Source organism: Erithacus rubecula, assembly GCF_903797595.1.
Source record: "Erithacus rubecula genome assembly, chromosome: 6".
NCBI classification, from domain to species: Eukaryota; Metazoa; Chordata; class Aves; order Passeriformes; family Muscicapidae; genus Erithacus; species Erithacus rubecula.
This window is the reverse complement of record NC_136688.1, coordinates 15,050,251-15,069,751: the sequence shown is the minus strand read 5'-3', so window position 1 is coordinate 15,069,751 and position 19,501 is coordinate 15,050,251. Positions and strand designations below refer to the sequence as shown.

General features: G+C 38.0%; 1 protein-coding gene across 1 annotated transcript in view; it reads left to right on the top strand.

The window, feature by feature from the left end:
• LGR4 (leucine rich repeat containing G protein-coupled receptor 4) overlaps positions 1-19,501 on the top strand; it is a 66,171-nt gene that overhangs the window by 36,318 nt on the left and 10,352 nt on the right. Inside the window, exons 3-11 of the mRNA XM_079310093.1 lie at positions 5,574-5,645; positions 7,115-7,186; positions 15,048-15,263; positions 15,871-15,942; positions 17,282-17,350; positions 17,929-18,000; positions 18,083-18,154; positions 18,797-18,865; positions 19,288-19,359. Coding sequence (XP_079166219.1) covers positions 5,574-5,645; positions 7,115-7,186; positions 15,048-15,263; positions 15,871-15,942; positions 17,282-17,350; positions 17,929-18,000; positions 18,083-18,154; positions 18,797-18,865; positions 19,288-19,359 — 786 coding nt within the window. The remainder of the gene's footprint in view (positions 1-5,573; positions 5,646-7,114; positions 7,187-15,047; positions 15,264-15,870; positions 15,943-17,281; positions 17,351-17,928; positions 18,001-18,082; positions 18,155-18,796; positions 18,866-19,287; positions 19,360-19,501) is intronic.

Sequence of the window (19,501 nt, the reverse complement as noted above, 5' to 3'; positions counted from 1 at the left end):
CCTCTCATGTCTGACCATTAACATATTTCATGGTCTTGGAAACCATCTGAGCATCCAAGTACCACTATCTGCTAAAAGCACAAATCTGTAGTTAATTGAGTTGTTTCATCCCAGTTGATCAAAACTAAACTTGGTGGCTTTCATCTCCGTGTGTCTGCTGTGCAGGCTAGGTAAGTGAAATGCATTATTACTCAGTGTTTAGATAGCTATCAAGAGAAAGCTCTATCTGCCCTATGGTTGAGCAAAGTTACCACAGTATAGTACAAGATGTGCAGAGGCAAGTAGGGAGAAGAGAATATATTTTATAAAATATATTCTGCATTTTGCTTTGGAGGTGAGAAGAATCAAAATTGTTTTCTGCAGCAACTCAGCATTTCTGTTGTAGAATAGGTGTTAACCAGTTTAAAAGACACTGTGGTATTGTTGCTTATGTTTGTGACATATATGCCCATGATAAAAAATATATGCAAACTTCTGAGATGTTTTGCTGCAGAATACTTGTTGAGATTACAAAGACCACTTGTTTCAATAACTCATAGTGTATAATAATTTTTTAATGTTATAGATATTTTTGGTGCATGTGTTGCAGCCCATGGGTTCTACTTTAAGGTCTTGTCCAAATACAGATACTGCTTGAAAATGAAAGTATAGAGCATATTTTGCATGGTTGTAGATGCTTGCTTTCCTGAAAATCCACTGTAATTTATTTTCCTGTTTTTGATAGTCCATGAAAAGCATTACCATAGAGCATATTTTGTCTTGTGGTAGATACTGGTGACTCTTGCTGGCAATTTAACCATAGAACTTCTGAACAGCTTTCGACTTTTTAATCAATTGCTTTAGTTTACTTAGGAATTTTAGCTTTTTAGACCAGAAATGCATTTTGTAAACAATGCCACAGGCAGGGCATCCACTTGCATGAGGGATGCAGTGAAACCCTGTATTCTGTACTTTCCTGCAGATGACTGCACCTCTCCTGTAGAGCTTTCAACCTTGATCAATAAATTGTAGCACATAAGTAGGCATCAGCCTTTAAGAAAAAAAGATTTATGTTCCAGAGCAACTGGTATTTTGGCACAGCTGGAGACTAAAGCTCTTTTCTGGAGGAAATGCTGGGCATCATGGATTAAGTTATCTGTGAGGCATTTTCAGAGATTACTTCTGTTGTGAGAGAACTTCAAGTAAAATTCAAATTTGTATTTGGCAAACACAGTAAACCTAGAAAAGGTGGAAGTTTGGAACAGTAGTTCAATGTCAGACAGCACAAAATATAGGGTTTGCAAAAATTCAGGTGGAGAAGCAGGGTAATGCTTTCCAATAAAATGGAAATAGGCAGGTAAAAGTTGGATAGCTAAAAGTGGATGTGGGCCAGGCAGAGGAACAGTGATGGATATTGAAGGCTCAGGCTTGACCAAACCTTAAAATAGGACTCTTGGGTCTTATCACAAAGCAGCTAATGTAGAGGTAAAAATAATAATTCAGGTGTTTTATTATGACATATCAGGATTGCAGTCTGTATCACTATTTGAATTTGATCTGTGCAGAAAGTAGCCTATATACATATATATATATAATCAAAGACAAGAGAGAGAAAATGTTAGGAGCATTACACCAAGGGGAAAAGAAAAAAGCAACCCAAATTCTACAGAAGAAACATTTTCTGTATGAGCATAAGACCTGCAGATGGACAGAAGGAGATGAAAGTCTTTGCTGGAGTTCACAGCTACTATCTGGGATTCAAGATAAGGAGAGAGGTTTCCAAGAAGTTTTATTGCATTCTGTCATAGTAAGAGAGATGGTTTTAATTGTTACAGGCAAAAATGTATCCTTGGAACGCCCTCCCTGACTTTTGGAGCAGCACCAGTGATTAACTTGGCTTGGTTAACATGCAGCTGGGTTGCCAGACTCGTAATTGCAGAAGTTTTAATTTCCCAAAAGAGAGAAAACAGTATTAGCTGCAGTTTCAGTGCAAGAAAGTAGACTTGCTGTGTTCTCTGGGAATGAGACACCATGAAATGTTAGTTTTCAACTCCATGGTATCCTGATGTCTGTAATAATAAGGTGTCATCCACATCTGGAGAGTATTTACTGTGTCACTTGAAATAATGGTTACAGGGTATTCATCACCTCTAGCAGAAATATTTTTTCTCCATGTGCCCTACTCTGTTATCCTGCTATGCTGAAATTGAGTCTGTAAATTTGAATTTGTCCAAATTTACCATTAAAACACTTAATATTTATTTTTAGAGTAAAAATAGAAGACTACAACATTCATGCTAAGCAATTACAGGAAAGATACCTACTGTGGCCATACATTGTCTGTTTAATTAATTTTTTACTGTCTTTGTGGGTGAATCTGTTTTGCAGCCCACTGCCTTTGGAGAAAGAGTTGTAATTAATGGTGATGTACCATGGTTCAGTAGCAACAGATGGACTTTCAGACTAGGTCTCTGTAACTATTTCCACTCAGAATGAAGGGCAGGATAGGTGCTCAGCCCTTGATAGTGGAAATGTAGGGCTGCCTTAAGGGGCTGCTTTGTGGCAATGTGAATTTCTGCCAGCATAGAGCAGAAATTTCCAGAGCTGCTCTCAAGCAGGATAGTGACTCTTGCTGCCAGGAGATCAAAGTTGTGTCTTTTCTGTTGTGTTAGAGTTTTGGCTGTGGTAAAACTGTAATTTCCCTTAGCACATTTGCATGTGCATGAGAGAGAGGGAGAGAAACAGGGATGCTTTCAAATTATTTAATAATCAATGCTTTTAAAACTTGCTGAAAGAAGATAACATGGAAAACCTGGCTGGAGGATTTCAATGACATCCTAATTTATAATGCTGTATGTGTGCTATATTGTATGCTATCAAATTTACAATTATCTCTTTAAAATGAACCTGGTTATGTAAAGAGAATAATTTCCATCCTTCCAGCTGCTGCATGGGAAAAGTGTTGAGAACAGAGTGAGATTCACTGATCTGTGCCTGCTTGAGAGCTGCAGCTGGACCCTCCTCATGAGCAGCTCCCCAGGGCTGGGATGTGAATGATAAACGTGTGTTTGGCAAACTGATTAGCAGAGCCTCTCCACACTTCCTGGAGCACTGCCAGATAGTGCAGAAATGGAAATGGAATTGATCACAAGGGTTGGCTTTTTTCTGTTGGTTGGGAAAAGGCTGAAGAAGCAGGAGTTGCCTTGAGGGAAGCACAGTTCTATTTGAAGTCAGACAAGTCTTGCTCTGGCTCAGCTGTAATTTGTTTCCAGTGCTCTTTAGGTGATGTTAGTGGCATTAAGGTTGAGGGATACTATTCAACTGTGTTTAGTTTAGCTTTTTAAAAGCTGAAGTAATAATCCCCAATCTCTTTGGGAGAGGGAACAGATGCCTGACAAGCCTCACACACACCAGATTAATGGGGAGCCTTGGCTGAGCTGCAGCCAGAGCTGCCTGACAAATGTACCAGGGCTGCCACTCATTGAATTGTGCAATATGCAATCATAGTAATGTTTGTATGCAAAATGATTAGGTGCCACAGCCTCAGCTGAATTCTGTTTGATTTAAGGATTTGTATTCTGCTGTTTCAAACACATTTTAACATAAACGTGTTTTGCAGCTCTCTGCTGTAGAGACCCAGCATGTTTCATCAGTTCTTTCTGTTTACAGTGAACTTCTTAAGGAATTGTTAGAAAGAAAGACATGAAATATTGCAAACCTCCCTCCACATCCCCCCAGATAAGTTAATCAAGTTGATTTGGACAGCTGCTGACAACAAAATGAATTTTAGGAGAATGTTTAGTTGCCATCTGGAAACTTCCATTAATGTTAAAAATTCTAAGTATTTGAAAAATTGTGTCCAGCTCTGAAATTCTGAGGTTGCTTGCAGACAGGAGATTTCAAGAATAATTATGCATAGATTCTTCTTATTTTGCTTCTAGTGTCAGAAGTGTTTGATTATACTCAAGCCATGCAGACAAACTTTTCTCAGCAGTCAGCAGATGTGGGCTTTTTTAAAACATGCTTGTAGTGATGTCAGAACCATAGCAACTGGGGGGTGCATGAAAATACCAGGACTAAAAACCAACATCTACCTTAACATGCAGGAGGAACAGAGTATTCTAAGAGCAAGTAGGATCTTCTGCTGTCATCTTCTTGTTCATGAAGGTGTTGTCCTCTTCTCCCTTGGTTTATAAATATAACCATCCACATTTGAGAAATGGATGTAATAAAGATAACTAGTGTCCTGTCTATCAGACAGCATTTTATGAAGTCACTAATTCTGTTGCAAGCAGATTTATATAAGCATTATGTACTTTGGTAATCTCTTTTATGTAGTTAGAGAAGAAGATAAAAATGTAATTTCTATGTTCTGGCAAGCTGATACTTTAGATGTTGCTCTTGTTATTGCCTTTGATTGCCTCTTTGAAATAATATTTTCCCTTTACTGAGTCTGGCTTGCTGCACAGTGCCTTTTGGAGGTGGGTTTTGATATTCTGTAACCTTTGTTAAAGCACATTGATTGCTTATTAATTATTAACACTTACTGGATTGTACATGGTATTTCCACAGATTATTTCATTGCACAACCTTGTTTAACATTGCTTTTGCTTAGCTTGGATATGAAACCCAAGTCCAAAAGCAAATACTTTGGCTGGAGTTTTTGCATCTTTTGTCAGTTATGGATTACCAGGTGTTCTGCATTATTGTCTTTACCCTTGATAAAATACAGCTATTAGCAGCTCAACCAAGGCTGGACTGCACAGGATCTGCTGGTCAGGGGAGAGGTAAAGCATTGAAGTAAAAAAGAGTAGGGAAGGGGGAATGAGTTGTTTGGAAAAAGCTGTTTTGACTGCTATTTCTGCTTTCCTGCTTTGTATTCTGCAGCATCTCATGTCTTCATTACTTTTTATATCATGGTGATTTTCATCATTTCCTTTGTGTTAATGTCTGGCAGTCCATACACATTTCCAGTGTGTATGGCTGAGAATCCAGTTCTATTTCTCCCTGCCCCAAAAGAGTTCCCTTTCTTGAAAAGTTCTTCCACATTGCTGTCCAAAAAGAGGAAATATTACCAATGTTATGTCTTGTTCATATTCAGCATGTGTCCTGTCAACTGTCAGCACTGGGTGAACATACCACTTGCTTGTGAATATTGATTTTATATTTGGGATTTCATTTTCTCATAGAGACTGCTGCTTTGCTGTAGCATCTAGCTGTTCTTACTCCCTTGAGAAACTGCTGTGTATATTACAAACATGTGGGTACCAGAACATGAGTGTTTCAGTGGAGCAGTGCTGAAAGCCAGAGGGTTGTGTTGGCAAATGCTCTGTCAAACCCAGTACCATGAGAAGGTTCTTCATCATTGCAGGGTGTGATGTTTTTCTAGCACATTTACAAAAGAATATCCACAAGGCTGAGTGATGCATCTTCACTGTTTAAAATGTGGTATAAGTAAAATAAACATTGCAAACTTGGAAGAGTGTGAATATAATGTAATTGAATGCAAAATGCATAATGGCTTGCAGGATATGATACAGGCTGGAGAAGTACTGGATTTTGTGACTAAAATTACTATTGCATTTTTTTTCCAGGCGGCTGGCTGGCAATGACCTTACTTTTATCCATCCAAAGGCCTTGTCTGGGTTGAAAGAACTCAAAGTTCTGTAAGTAATTGGGTTTTAGAGTTTCATAGCTAGCTGTATGCTTTCTTAGTGCATAGCCAGACTGCTTACTGGTAGGCTGGAGGAAATTTTTTTGCCCTCTGTTCTCCTAAAGTATAGCTCTCCTGCTTTGTTTTTGTTTTCCTTTACAAAGCCTTCTGGATGTGGTTCAGATGACAAGATGAACTTGACTAAACTTTAATTGCTGCATTTTATTAGAACACTTCCTTGTTTCTAAAGTATATTTTGTAGCAGAAGAACCAGAGGAAAAATTCTGAAAGGGACACATAAGCTTTTGTTGTTCTCCAGCCCTTCAGCATCCTCTGCCAGGTGTGCTGACATTATCAGTAGTACTGTTACTTAGTAGATTGAATGTGCTGTTTGAATTATTCCCTACTGGCAATAGAAAAAATTGCTACGGTTTGATGCTTCTCTAGGTGAGAATGGCTTACTGTCATTAAAACCCTTTGTTTTTCTGAGATAAGAAATTTTATGATAGTAGTTTTTCCATAGCTAAGGATAAAAAAAGTTTTCTGTTGTTTAAGATTTTAAAAAACTCTATTTGAAAACTGTAACATTTCTGTTGATGTAAATTCTTCCAAATGTTAGCAGGGTAATAGGTAGTTAATTAAAGAGATTTTTTTTTTTTTTTTAAATAGCAGATCTTGAGGTTTAAAGAAAGAAACAGACACTATCACCAGGGTACAGATTAGGGAACTGCCCATTTCCAATACTATTTAATATGATATTTTGTAAATTGAATACAAAATATCAAAACTCTTGAAGGCATATCCATTGTAATACTAACACTGGAGGTGCCTGAAATTCTAGCAGTTCTTAAAAAAATGTGGGACATATCTTAATTTTGGCAGTTAACTTGTCTGCTTGAATTTTTACCCTAATGCACCACAACTGAGTAAGATTTTTTAAAAGGTTATTTGCATTCTCTTTGTAAAAGAACTCACATGACACACATTGTCCTATGAGAGAATGTTGAAGGAACCCACAACAGTATAGCTTAATTCAGCTTTTGTTGTGAGTACACTTTTTAAATTTGATTGTTAATGCATTGTGCATTTGTGCGACCTCAGTAAAAATTAGAGGCTTGTGTGTTTTCTAGCATGTATAATTCCACAATAAAACAATAAAATATCATCTCTTGTAGCAAATTTGACCTAGTGTTAAGTTGTTTAACCTCTTCAGTGAGTTCCCAAGGGAATTTCAGCATACTGTGTCAGAGCTTATTCTCTGCAAATTAATGCTGTTGGTGAATGAATTGTAAATAAAACTGAAATGCACCATTTTCTTGTTTGATTGTTGCCTTTGGCTATCTGGTATTGGTAATTCTACATACATTTACATACCCTAGAAATCTGGGAAACCATAACAAGACTGTGGACTTTTCTGTTACCTCTGCCTTTGATAAAGATGATTGTCAAATTCTACTTCATTAACACAGTAGATTTTTACAGAACCCTACAGAACAACCAGCTGAAGACTGTACCTAATGAAGCCATCAGAGGATTAAGTGGCTTGCAGTCCTTGTAAGTTGCCTTACTTTGCTTTTGGTTTTGGATAGTTCTCCAAGTTCTGTTTTCAGTCATGTACACCTCTGCTTCATTCTATAGAGTTATGAATTACAATAATGTATGTGTAATAATGGACCTGGAGTTTCTGAAAGTGCAATTGCAACTGGGACAAAGTTTCACAACTAAAATTCATGGGGAATTTTATTTGTCATCTTTGGTGGAGTGGCCCAAATGCAAACTCTTTCAAAACTCAAACACTGGGTGCAAGATTGCTGTGTTAATGCAGGGGTGGTGTAGTTGAACTCTAAGCCCTCTTGCACATCCTGGGGTGTTTAAGCAGTTCTTAAATGCTGTGCAAGAATGAATGATGCCCAAATCTTGTGTATCCAGAGCAGGAAAAGGGATTTCTGGGAAGAAGTGTTTCTTGGGACATGCATAGTGTTGTCTTTGCAGGAAGGTGTTGCAATCTCAGACAGTTGTGAATACCTCAGCGATTATTGCTAGTTGCACAGAAGGTATTTAATGTGTGTTTATACTATCTCATGGCTTATTATGCTTTATAAAGCATTTTAATCAAACTTTAATGTTTAGTTGCAGCTCTCTAGGTGGTAGATGCCTATCACTGTGAGGAGGAGGAGATGGGAGGGGCTGCAGAATTTTTCCTCCTTCTGGCTTGCCTGCAGAGAGAGGGGAAAAGAGAGTGTAAATTACCTGTTCTCTCTGTGCCAAAGCTCAGGTTTCTGGCCCAAGACCCTGTTTCTTTCAGATTATGGATTTTTGAAAAAAAAAATCAGTTTTGCAAAATAGATTTGCAAACTATTGCACGACTTTTGTAAAGGATTTTTCAGCAATTCCTTAAGCTTGGATCTTGCCCCTGCTTCTCGTAGCTGCTTGGATATTGCAGTGAATTGAGCATCCACATTTAACTCTTCATGTGCATAGAAGAGAAAATACCTCAGTCTTGGTGCAAATACTATGCATTGTAATAAAAGCCCTTCAAATTGCATGATAAAAATAAACCTTTAGTAATCATTTAAAACAAAAGCATCTTCCTGGCTTCCAGCATTTCTGTGATGCCAAAAGGAGAATCTGCTTTAGTAAAAACATTTGTCTGAAAATCATCCATTGCCTTTTCAGTGAGCATGCTTTTTTCTATACATATTTGCAGTAATGTTTGTTCTCGAATTAAAGTTTAAAATAGTAAATCTCCAGTTGCTGGGGATGATAATTTGATGTAATTTTATGTGCAAAAGGGAACTAAATTTAAGAGAAAAATAATGTATAAACTAAGACATCCTTTGTCATTTTTTAAAAATTCATAATGTTCTTTAATATTTTTGAAAGATGACTGTTAGATCTATTTTTTAAAAAGCAAACATTTTAGTTTTGAAAAAAGTAGTAGGATGATTATGTAAGATTGTGTAATTTAATCATTATAATCCCTTAACCAAATAATCCTTACAATTAAGATATAATAATAACAATTTAAAATGTGGTGAGATTTCCCTTTCTAGGATCTTCATTGTTCAAGGGCAAATGATGAACTATATCAATTTTAGGATGGTGAAAAAGGAGGAAATTAGGTTAGTAAGTAGCAGCAAGCTGCTTGTTGCTTCTTTTTCTGAGGAAAACCAAACTGAGGTTTCTGGATAACTGTTGGAAATATGGTGGGCAAATCCAGTCTGGAGGTCAGTGGTATCAGAATCACAGACAGTTCTGAGCTGGAGGATCACATCTCTCTAGGGAATGGGATTGAACCCATGATTTTGGTGTTAGTAGCACCATGCTCCAGCCAATTGAGCTGATCTGGCAAGCTCAGGAAAATCTTGTCATGGGCTTCTTTTTTTTTGTTTTTGCTTCCATCCACTGATGTGACCCAGCCTTTGGTTTGTCCCTCTCCCTTCCTGACAATGGTACCTGTCTGCATTGCAAGATCACTGTAATTTGTTAGAATGGGCAGGAATTTGAGAATAATTTGGGTTTTGAGACAAGTGTAGTGGGAGATGAAAAGCATTGTTTCTATTCTGTTTGTTTACTTCACCAGAATGCATTTCTGTGATGTTAATGAATTTCAGGAAAGCTTTGTTAGTGTGACTCATTCATAATTACACTGATTATGCATATCCCCTAGTAATGTAGGTAGCACCTTCTGGCAAAGGAGTATAAGAATGGTCCTCTGAATTTGGTGTCTGAGCATGGAAACATAAGTGTCAGCATGCTGCTTTATTGTATTAAAAAAAGGGAAAAAAGTTATTTATTCCTCTCCCTAAGGAGTTTTTGTGAATTCAAAACTCCCAAGTTGCTGTGAGCTTCTTTTAAAACAACTCATTGCAGAATATATGTTAGAAAACCTGCTTCTACTTTTTTGTACAACCTCTATCTCAAACCTGCAAGTTTAAACATTACTGAGCTCTTTTGGCAGTTTCCCAGTTTGCTCTGAAGATTGTTCAGGAGTATTTTTTCTTGGTGAACGCACAAATTACTTCCTCATAAAACTTCGTAGTATATTGATAAAAATTTCATTTGAAGCACCTTTACAACTGTTTCCTGTCTTAATGTGCTCCAGTTTTTAGCTTCATAGGTATGTGGTTTGTATTAACAAACTCAGTAAACGTACCTGGGTGGAAATAAAGATAAATAAAAAAGTTTTAGGAGTTTCATGATCTGCAGTGTTTATATTACAGCTGATGAGTAGGCAGCCTGGTTCAGAATACTAAATGACAGCTCTTTCTTTTCTGTTTGCTTTTAATATTTTTATCAGCTCTGGCCTCCAAAAGAGAGCTAGAATTGAGTTCTCTATATGGAGCTGGGAGAGCTCCTCCTCTGCTGTTGTGTGGGTGCTCTGAGCTGCAGGGGTGAGTGTCTCCCTGCATGTCACCAGCACTCATTTTCTGCAGTGCCTGCTGGCATCTGCCTCCATGAACAGCCCATTCTGCTCACAGCAGGATCATAGCCAGTTTCTCAGGCTGCTTTAGGAGACTGGAGCAGGCTGCAGGCAGAGTAAGGCAGGAGGCATGCATGTGCTGAACTGGGATGGGATAATATTTTCTGGGAGTGGGAATCATCTTGGCCCAGCTAGGAAAGACAAGGGCCCTATTGTAATAAATCAGCTGAGACTCCATTTTTTTCATGCAGGAAAAGCCAATTCTTTATTCACACAGCTTATTTTGTATAGTTTTTACAGACCTCCTGTGCAGCTCTGATTGGTTAATGGTTTTCTTGCCAATTACTCCATTGGTTAGTAAAAGGTATTTTACTTGTCTGTTAAATTTCTCTGTTCTTGGTTAGTTTACACATTTTGTTCACTGATTCCCATAAGACAGATTTCATTTTATTGCAGGTGCAAATGGTTCTCTTACCAGAACAGCTTGTTGTGATGTTTTCATGCTTAAGTTTGTTATCACATGGGAGCAGGCAAGTTACTTAGCTGCACATAGAAGTGACAATCTAGCTATTAATTTAGCAGAGAGCAAGCCCTGATTTTATGAGACCTTTATTTTATAATTTATCTACCTGACTGCAATGATCCTAATGTAGAGCTGAAAGGAATGTGATCAGAATCATGCTTTGCAGGGGAAAAATGTGTGGCAAAAGCATGGGGACAGAAAATGGAAATATATTTCAGTCAGGACACATTTAAAATATGTTCTGTAGCACATATCAGCTACAATCTTGCATTTCTAGCTTTTTTGTATTTTAGGAAGGATTCCTTATACAGATCAGGTTAATATCTGTATTTATTTAAAAAGTCAAATCTAGAAACATTCTGCTGGTAATGAAACTGCCCAATTTTAAGCCATAGTTCACATTGCTGACAATTTTAGTAATGTAAACCATAAATGCAAAATGTGTCAGAAGGGAAGATTCCTGAATTTGGAGAGAACAATGCAAACATAATCCTGCTTTGCCATTATTAAAGGGTTAAAGGGCATCAGCCCTTAGATTTAGTCTGTGTTAAGATATGGAATTAATCAGAATGGGAATGGAAGAAATGGACACATTTTCTCTTTAACCTGCAAAACCAATGCAGTCTTAACTACACTGAATATATTCTTCTTCCTTGACTGATTACAGTTAAGAATATATAAGAGTTCTTCTGAGCATATCTGATAGTGCTGAAAAATATTTTAATACACTGCTTTCTATACTTTACATATATTTCTATGCCATCTTTACCTTTAGAAGGTGCTCTGGTTTTCTTGAAAGTGAGACAAATGGTTTTTTGTGAACTTCAGGAATTTCTGGCATTATTGTAGCACTTATTTTTAGCTGTCTGGGCTTGCTTAAGGAATTGCTAAGTTTAAACTAAATCAGGGAATTATTTAGAAATTGAATGATGAAAAATGAGATGGTGAAAGTTAAATATCATGTGGGCAGAATTAGCTGAATCCTCTGTGGGTGCATTGCAGCAAACTGACCTGTGACTGGTACCATCTCAACATTCAGATGGAAGGGACAGATATGCTGGCACATCAGTACTGGTGGTTGAAATAGCTGCAGCAGGTGTCATTAGTGTCTGGGCTGCTGTGAGTTTGTCTTTGAATAAAGCAAATCCTTGTATTGATGTTCTCATAATGCACAGAGCCCTGCTTGATAGAGTGAGCAAACTCTCCAGTGTGTAGAGTACCAGTGTTAACATGGCTTGTTGCCTCCCATTGCAGCAGCATTCTGAGGTACCAGCCTTATCAGTACTCAACTTCAAGACCTAAAAACCTACTCCACTGTTTATTGCAGTCATTTCTTTGTACTTTTTGAAGGAGCACTTTAAAGAGCAATGTTCTTTAATGATTGCCATTGAGCAGAAGTGGTTTAACACAAGAGCTGGGAGTGATTTGCCTTTTATTAACATCAGCAGTAAACTCCTGCTGCACAGGGCTGTTAATTAGGCTGTTAGTTAAAAGTTAGGCTGCTCAAATTTCCTAGTTGCTGGAGCCTGGAAGCCTGCCTGTGCTCCCAGGTGAGAGCCAGTGAGGCTGGGAGGCCTCTCAGGTGCTGCCTATGGGGGATGCAGGCTGTAGGGCAGTTGCCCTAAGCACTTTGTATGTAATTGTATGTACAATTTCATTTCTATGCGTGTGTTAGACTTGGAGCCTCTACTCATTTTAACTGAGGTAGGTGTTCTTACTAGTTCTGGTTTCCTTAAAGCAGAGTCAATTGTTTGAAAACCTTGCTATGTCCTGTTTTAACAATATCTCAAATACTGATGTAAGAGCTGTTGAATGTTCAGGTTCCTGTCATTCTCCTGCTCTTTTCTTCTTTTGGAGTTAGTGCTTGTGTGAGGAGGGGACGAGAGGAATAGAAGTGACTATGACAGCTCCACAACTGAACTATTAATTTATAGACTAAAATCTAAAGCCTCTCACATGCCAGTGCCTATAAGAAAGCTGGAATTGGAATAGCTTCTGAAAGATTAAGGCACATGCTGCAAGCTCTAATTTAAAGAATATACTCATATCTTTAAAATATAATAGAAAAAGACAGTCTTTGTAGAAGTCCAGTTCAGAAAAAAAAAAAATAACCATGGCATATTAGGCTCTTAGGAGAAATGAACGAACACAAAAAAATTGTCTGAGACCAAATAACTTACAAATATTTCCAAACATCCCTGTTCATTGTTGGTGGTGGTGTTCTTCCCCCCCTTGTCTTCTCTGCTGGGGCTGGAGCAGATGAATACAGCCTGGATGCTGTGGCCAGTCACCAGTTTGAAGTAGGGTTACCTTGGTGATCCACCTGTTCTGGGGGACAGAGGCCTTGGCAAAGCAGACTAAAAATTCAGGCTCTGACATCATCTCCATGACCATCTTTGTTCTCCCTGGGTTCAACTTTGTGTGTCTGTTCACCTTCTTTAAGGGTGGGAGAGGAGCAGCAGGATGTGTGGCTTTTTGGTGTGCTTTTGTTTTCCAAAGTCTCCTAGAATAAATGGAATTTAGCAAGGCACCAGTGGAAGTACAAGTAGACTAGATGAGTAGGTACAAGGGTTGGGGCCTGTCTCTTGTGTATGCTGCTTCTCTTAAAAAAGCCCAAACCAACCCCTTCCCCCAATAAAAAAAAAACTCAGAAAAAATAGGGGAGAGAGGTAGAAAGAAATTAGAAGACTCAGATATGTTTATTCCATTGGGAAATAATTCTTTGATCTTCAGGAAGCTGTGTAAATTTAGAAGAGAAGAAAGAGGTAATTTCTAGTTGCTTTTTTTCTGAAGAAGAGCCTCAGGCTTTTTTCCTCTCTCCCTCCAGCCTCTTAATTTTCTTTCTTTAATATCATCAGCCTTCAGTTTCTCTGAAATGTTCTAGTCCCCATGCAGCCTAAGAGCATTCAAACAAGTATCATACCCACCTGTCAGACATGGGGCAAATAAGGGGATGACAGTTTATGAACCATCAGATTTAACTCCCTGTCATACAGCTTTGGAGCTAATGGCACCTCACTCATCTTAGGAGAGAGCTTTGGCTGCAGACCATTTTGTAAGTTCCCACTTAATAGTAATAGTATATATTTTGCTTAATTGGATGTATTTTTTAGCTTTTTATTGCATGAAAATTGAGCTGGTTACTTTTTAAAATAATAATTTGAAATATGCAAACCTGTGCATCACAACAACAAACCTCTGTTTTAAGGAAAAAGATGAAGTGTGTTAAATTTGTGATCAGACTTGTCTTCTGCATTAATTCATAGTCAGGTTGTCTTCTCCCTTTGGATTCTGCATGTCCTTTAAGTGTTGGGATCCAGATCTGCTGTGACAAATGCAGTAAAATCACTTGTTCCCCACTGCCTGCCCAGAGGACAGCATGAATGGCTGGAGGAAATTGCTTCTGAAACTACCCCAGCTAGACTTTCAGGAGCATATCTGATCATGGCTATAGAAAGCAGGGAGTGCTGATGTGGTTCCAGAGCTGGTTTGTATCTTAATGAGCATCCCTGTTAATGAGGGTGTGTGCTCTATCTCCCTGCCTGGCAGACCATGCTCCATAGCAGTCATGTCAGATCAGCTCTGCAGCTGCTGCCTTTTGTGTTTGCAGCCAAGTGCAGCTGCATGTTGACTGAGAGCAGCCTTTGGGTCAGAGGGCCATCAAATACTGCCCAGTGCTCTCTGCCCTGTGCTTCTCAGACGCACTAAGGTGCATGGACCATGAATGTTTTACTTCTTCCCAGAATATTGAATAACCTCTGGGTATTAGATATGTGCCCTTGTCCTCTCTTAGTTACTGCAAAAACTCTGGTGGCTGCAACCAGAACAGTTGCTGTATCTAATTTTGCAATTAGCATTCATTTAGGGAAAAAGTATGATGGCAAATCCAGTATGATAGTTAATAATGCTGACATGCTATTTTATGTTTTGTTGTGGAGAATATTAGAGAAGATCAGGTTGCAAGACAGCAGTCACTTTTAGTTGTTTTATTTGTTGGGATAATTCATAACTCTGTTCACAAACAGCTTTTAATAATCTTGTTCTCTAAAGTAGTTGTTTTGTTACAGTACAGCAGTACCACAAAACAAAGCATACAACAGTAAATGATGCTATAAGCAAGGTAGATGTAGGGATATAATCCATTCAAATAAGTAACTGCCTCTGCAATGCTAGATATGCTATCAAGCTGTTTTAAGGATTGTTGCAGTGTTAGAAGCTAGGAGTTATTAATTCATTTTTGTTAGCTGATTATAAGCATATGAACTTGTTCAAATGCTTTATTAAAAATGTTTATAAAGTTAATTATGAAACTTTGTTTTATGGGCTCTTCATTTGCCTTGCAAGTGCTTTGATGCACCTTTGGATAGCAGTGCCCCTGGCAGTACTGAGTGGTCTCAGTGGAAGAGAGTCCCTGGTGAGCAGCAGGAGCTGCTGCTCGCTCTGGACTGTCCCTGTCCCTGTCCCTGCAGGCGTCTGGATGCCAACCACATTGCTGCCATCCCAGAGGACAGCTTCGAGGGGCTGCTGCAGCTGCGCCACCTCTGGCTGGACGACAACAGCCTGACGCAAGTGCCCGTCTGCCCCCTGAGCAACCTGCCCTCTCTGCAGGCTCTGACCCTGGCTCTCAACAGGATAACACACATTCCTGACCATGCCTTCACAAACCTCTCCAGCCTTGTCGTCCTGTGAGTGTTTGCATGTCCCCTCCCAGCTCTGACTAATCCAGGCTGGCACTGGAAATGGTTTAGCTCGGGTGATATAACAGCCTACACTGCCAACAGATGATTCCATGTGTGTTAGAGAACCTGCTGGAGGTTTGATAAAGGCGTCATCATAAACAAAGTCATGTATGCTATGGGTAGGGAGACTTGATTTCTGACATCTCATTATATAATGAATGGATATCAGAGAAAACTTCCCAGAAATTCTAAATAAGAAAAATTTATCTATTTTATCTGAAACCTATCTATTTTATCTGAAAGACTTTGTAGTCTTAAAATCTCTATGGAATAATATGAAAATTAGTTTGATTTCTGTGTTTGTTATATTTTTATCACATTTCTGACTAGTGATTAAAGATTTAAAATCGGCTGTCTTGACAGCAAGCAATCTAGTCTTTTTCCATATGAGGATGAAATATTCTGTCTGGAAGTGAAAGATATTCTTCTGTGTAATCCACCACATGCAATATTTTTTATTCCTAAACTATTTAACTCACTTAATTTCATAGAAATATCTGCTAATTTGTTAATTTACATGAAATCATTTGCTTGTTTTGGTTTTGTTTTTCAGACATCTTCATAATAATAAAATAAAAACTATAGGAAAACACTGTTTTGATGGATTAGACAACCTTGAAACCTTGTAAGTATGTTTCTTAAAACTGTTTGTGGTCAGTGTTTGTCTCAGTCTCAGTTTAATGAAGGTTGCCATACTGATGTGATGGAAGCTTTGCATGTGCACTGTGCAGCACATGGCACTGGCACTGAGGTCCAGCTGTCAGTGCACTGCTCCACCAAAAGCCAATTAAAGCAGGTAAAATCAGCCTGGCTGGAATGTCCTGCTGCATCATGTAGCTCTAATGCTCTCAGCCCTGGTCTAGGATGTGCCTTTGCACAGCACTCTGCTGGGTCAGGTGGATAGATCACAAGGGTTTGAGTGGCCCAGGAGTGATGAGGGACAAACACTCCTTTCTCAGATGCCCTATGGGGTTAAACACATCCAGGATACAGTGCCAAAGCTGTTTGTGACAATGGGAGGTTTCTGAGGCTCTCAGAGGGCTTCACTCCACTCTTCCTCATCCTAAACCTCCTGAGTGGCCAGGAATGGCTTTCAGCTGCTTGGGTTCCATTTCCTATTTCCCTTCAGCTCACTCAGGGAATGGCTGATAAGCAATATCTCCCTGCGCAGTGGCTTTTTTTTAATGCTTTGGAGAATGCTAAATAAGTGAAACTAATGAAGGGCAAGCCAGTGACAATATCTACTAACATGAGAAGCTTGCATGAGTCCAGAAATGCTGCTCACTTCATCTTGTCATCATCTTACAACCTCAGTTAAGTAATGACATGCTGTGTAAATAGATACAGCTGATAAAGACTCTGAAAATGGTTTTTGCCATTTACAAGGATTCCCTTTTGCAGAAGTCCTGACATTATTGCTAGGATAGTGACAGGTTAACTGAGAATTCAACAGATCCCCATCACCAGTCTGTCATGAGGTCTTTCTGTGCTTCTAATCAATATTTATAATTGGTTTTGCTGCACAATCTGCTTTTACATAATGGCTTATTTACTGGTTGTTTTATAAAACCTTGACAAAAAGTATTCTTAGCCAGATGATGATAAAGAATAGTCATTTATATCTCCTTACTTTTAAATCTTTGAAGTTGTGATTCATTTCTATGTAAATTCTGTTGAGGAAAAGTCTGTGAGGTATTGAAAAATACTGAGCTTTGCTGTAAGGAAATATTGTTTGACTTAATATGAATAATCCTCTGGGTACTATTAAATATACCTAAGTTATAGCTGGTTATAAAGCATGTAAAATATCAGCAGACTAAATCTAAGTTGAAGTTATTCTATGGTCTAGTTAAAGGAGTTCTGAGAACTTTTTTCTTTCGTTGGACTGCCTTAAACAAAAATTATTTTGACAATTCATGGCTACTGTTAAAAATGTTACAATATTCTTGCTTTGTTTCTTCTAGGGATTTAAATTATAATAACATGGTAGAGTTCCCTGAAGCCATAAAAGCACTTCCAAATCTAAAGGAGTTGTGAGTATTACTTATTCTCCCTTTTTATCACTTTTCTTTCTCCTTTTCATAACTAAAAAGGGAAAAAAAAATCCTGGATTTAAGAATGCCTGTCTCATTGTACAGGAGTCTAAATCAGGTTAAGTTAAGCTAAGTGAAGCTGTAATTAAAAGAAAATATAATCATCATCTAGAGAGGGCATGTGTTGAGAATTATTTTGGAGTTACATAAGCAGGCAATTTATTCAGGAGAACCATTTGCATAGATCTTAATCACAGGAGGATTTTGGCCTCCAGTAGCAGATTAGGTACTCATTGATGTTTTCCTTGTCCCCTCCTTAAGAGATGAGTCAGAAAAGTGAAAATACAGCATCACTTTTGGTCAAAATAGTATCTTTCTAATGAAATGTTTTCATTTTAGCTGATATTTAGTTGACAGAAATCATGCCTTTAAAGTTATTCCTACAAGTAACTTAGTCCTGTTGCAGTCCTTGCTATGGCAGGATTGGGAATTGAGTAGATACAATGAAAATGACTACTGGTTGAATCTCCTGGCAGCATAGTTTTAAATGTTGGGTTTTTCTTTGTTAATATCTTTAGGGGATTTCACAGTAACTACATTTCCATAATTCCTGATGGCGCATTTGCAGGAAACCCCCTTCTAAGAACAATGTAAGTAATTTTCATCCATCTTTAGCCTTTAAGGGACAGTGACTGTAAGAACAAACACTGAAACATTTTTTTCATTTCCCAGACATTTGTATGATAATCCTTTGTCTTTTGTGGGGAACTCAGCATTTCAGAATCTGTCAGATCTGCACTCCCTGTAAGTATCTTCTTAACAATACCATACAATAAATGAGTATGAAATGTTATGGCTAAGAACTTGTCATAAATAAATTTTCTGACTCTCTCTTACATCAGAGCATTTTTTCAGTAAGTTAATAAATATATTTATTGTTGGGAATATCTAGTTTCTTAAGAAGCTCAAATGTGCACAGCAACTTTTTTTTCTAAATTACCTTTCTTAAGATACATAACCCAAGGCCAAATGCTGAGATTCTTAGTTAAACAATCTGCAATATGTCCTTGGTGGTTTTTGAGCAGGGATGTACATTGTGAGAATGTTTTGCAGGTTAGTGCATGTATGCTCTTGAAAGATATCACTTCTGGGGGTGATGAATAAGCAAAATGGAGTGAGACTTTGAACTACAAGCTACACTTTTCATAGCTAGCACTCTTCAGAGTTTGATGAATTCCAATTGTTTGCTCATGGAGGAATAATTTATTAAGCAAATGAGTGGCAGTGAAAAGACAATCTTTCACACATTCAAGTGTAAAATTTAAAAGCAGTAAGAATGTTAGAATGTCTCATTGGTGTATATATCTACCTGGTAATAAGACTGAATGTCATAATTCAATTTCATAATAGTTCACAGCCAATTTTCATGGGGATTTTTTTTTTTAGGGTCATTCGGGGTGCCAGCATGGTGCAGTGGTTTCCTAATTTGACAGGAACCATAAATCTGGAGAGCTTGTAAGTGTCTTCTGCAGAAATAAATTCTTGGGTTTGCCTCTTGTGAAGCAATTGAAATATGATTATTGGATCTGGAGAGAAGCTGCATATATGTTCTCTTCCAACCAATAAATGTAATGATACAGTTTCCCTCACTGTGATACCTGGGTGCCACTTAATGGTTTTTTTGTTTGTTTTTTGTTTTTTTTAATAGTAGGGGAAGCTGAGAAAAGCCTATGAAAAAGGCCATTGATTCTAACCCCCTCTCCCAGAAATGAAAAACAAAAACAATTGTCCTCTTCCAAAAAAAAAGACAAAAACAAGAAAAAAATTTGAATCTAGCACCCTGATAGCATTCTATTCTTATACATCCTTGTTATGCCATCTGTCATAAACAAAACAAGCATTTATATGTGTGGTTTGTTGGGTTTTCTCCCCCACAGGACTCTTACAGGGACCAAGATAAACAGCATTCCTGTTAATTTATGCCAAGAGCAAAAGGTGCTTCGAACTTTGTAAGTACACATGTGGTGCCTCACTTTGTGCATCAGAATGTTTTCAAAGAAACTTAAATCTAATTTAAAGTGTTACCTTGAGTTTTTCCTCTAGTAGTTCTGCTAAAGTTGGAAATGTGGTTTCTTAATTATTCAAATCAAG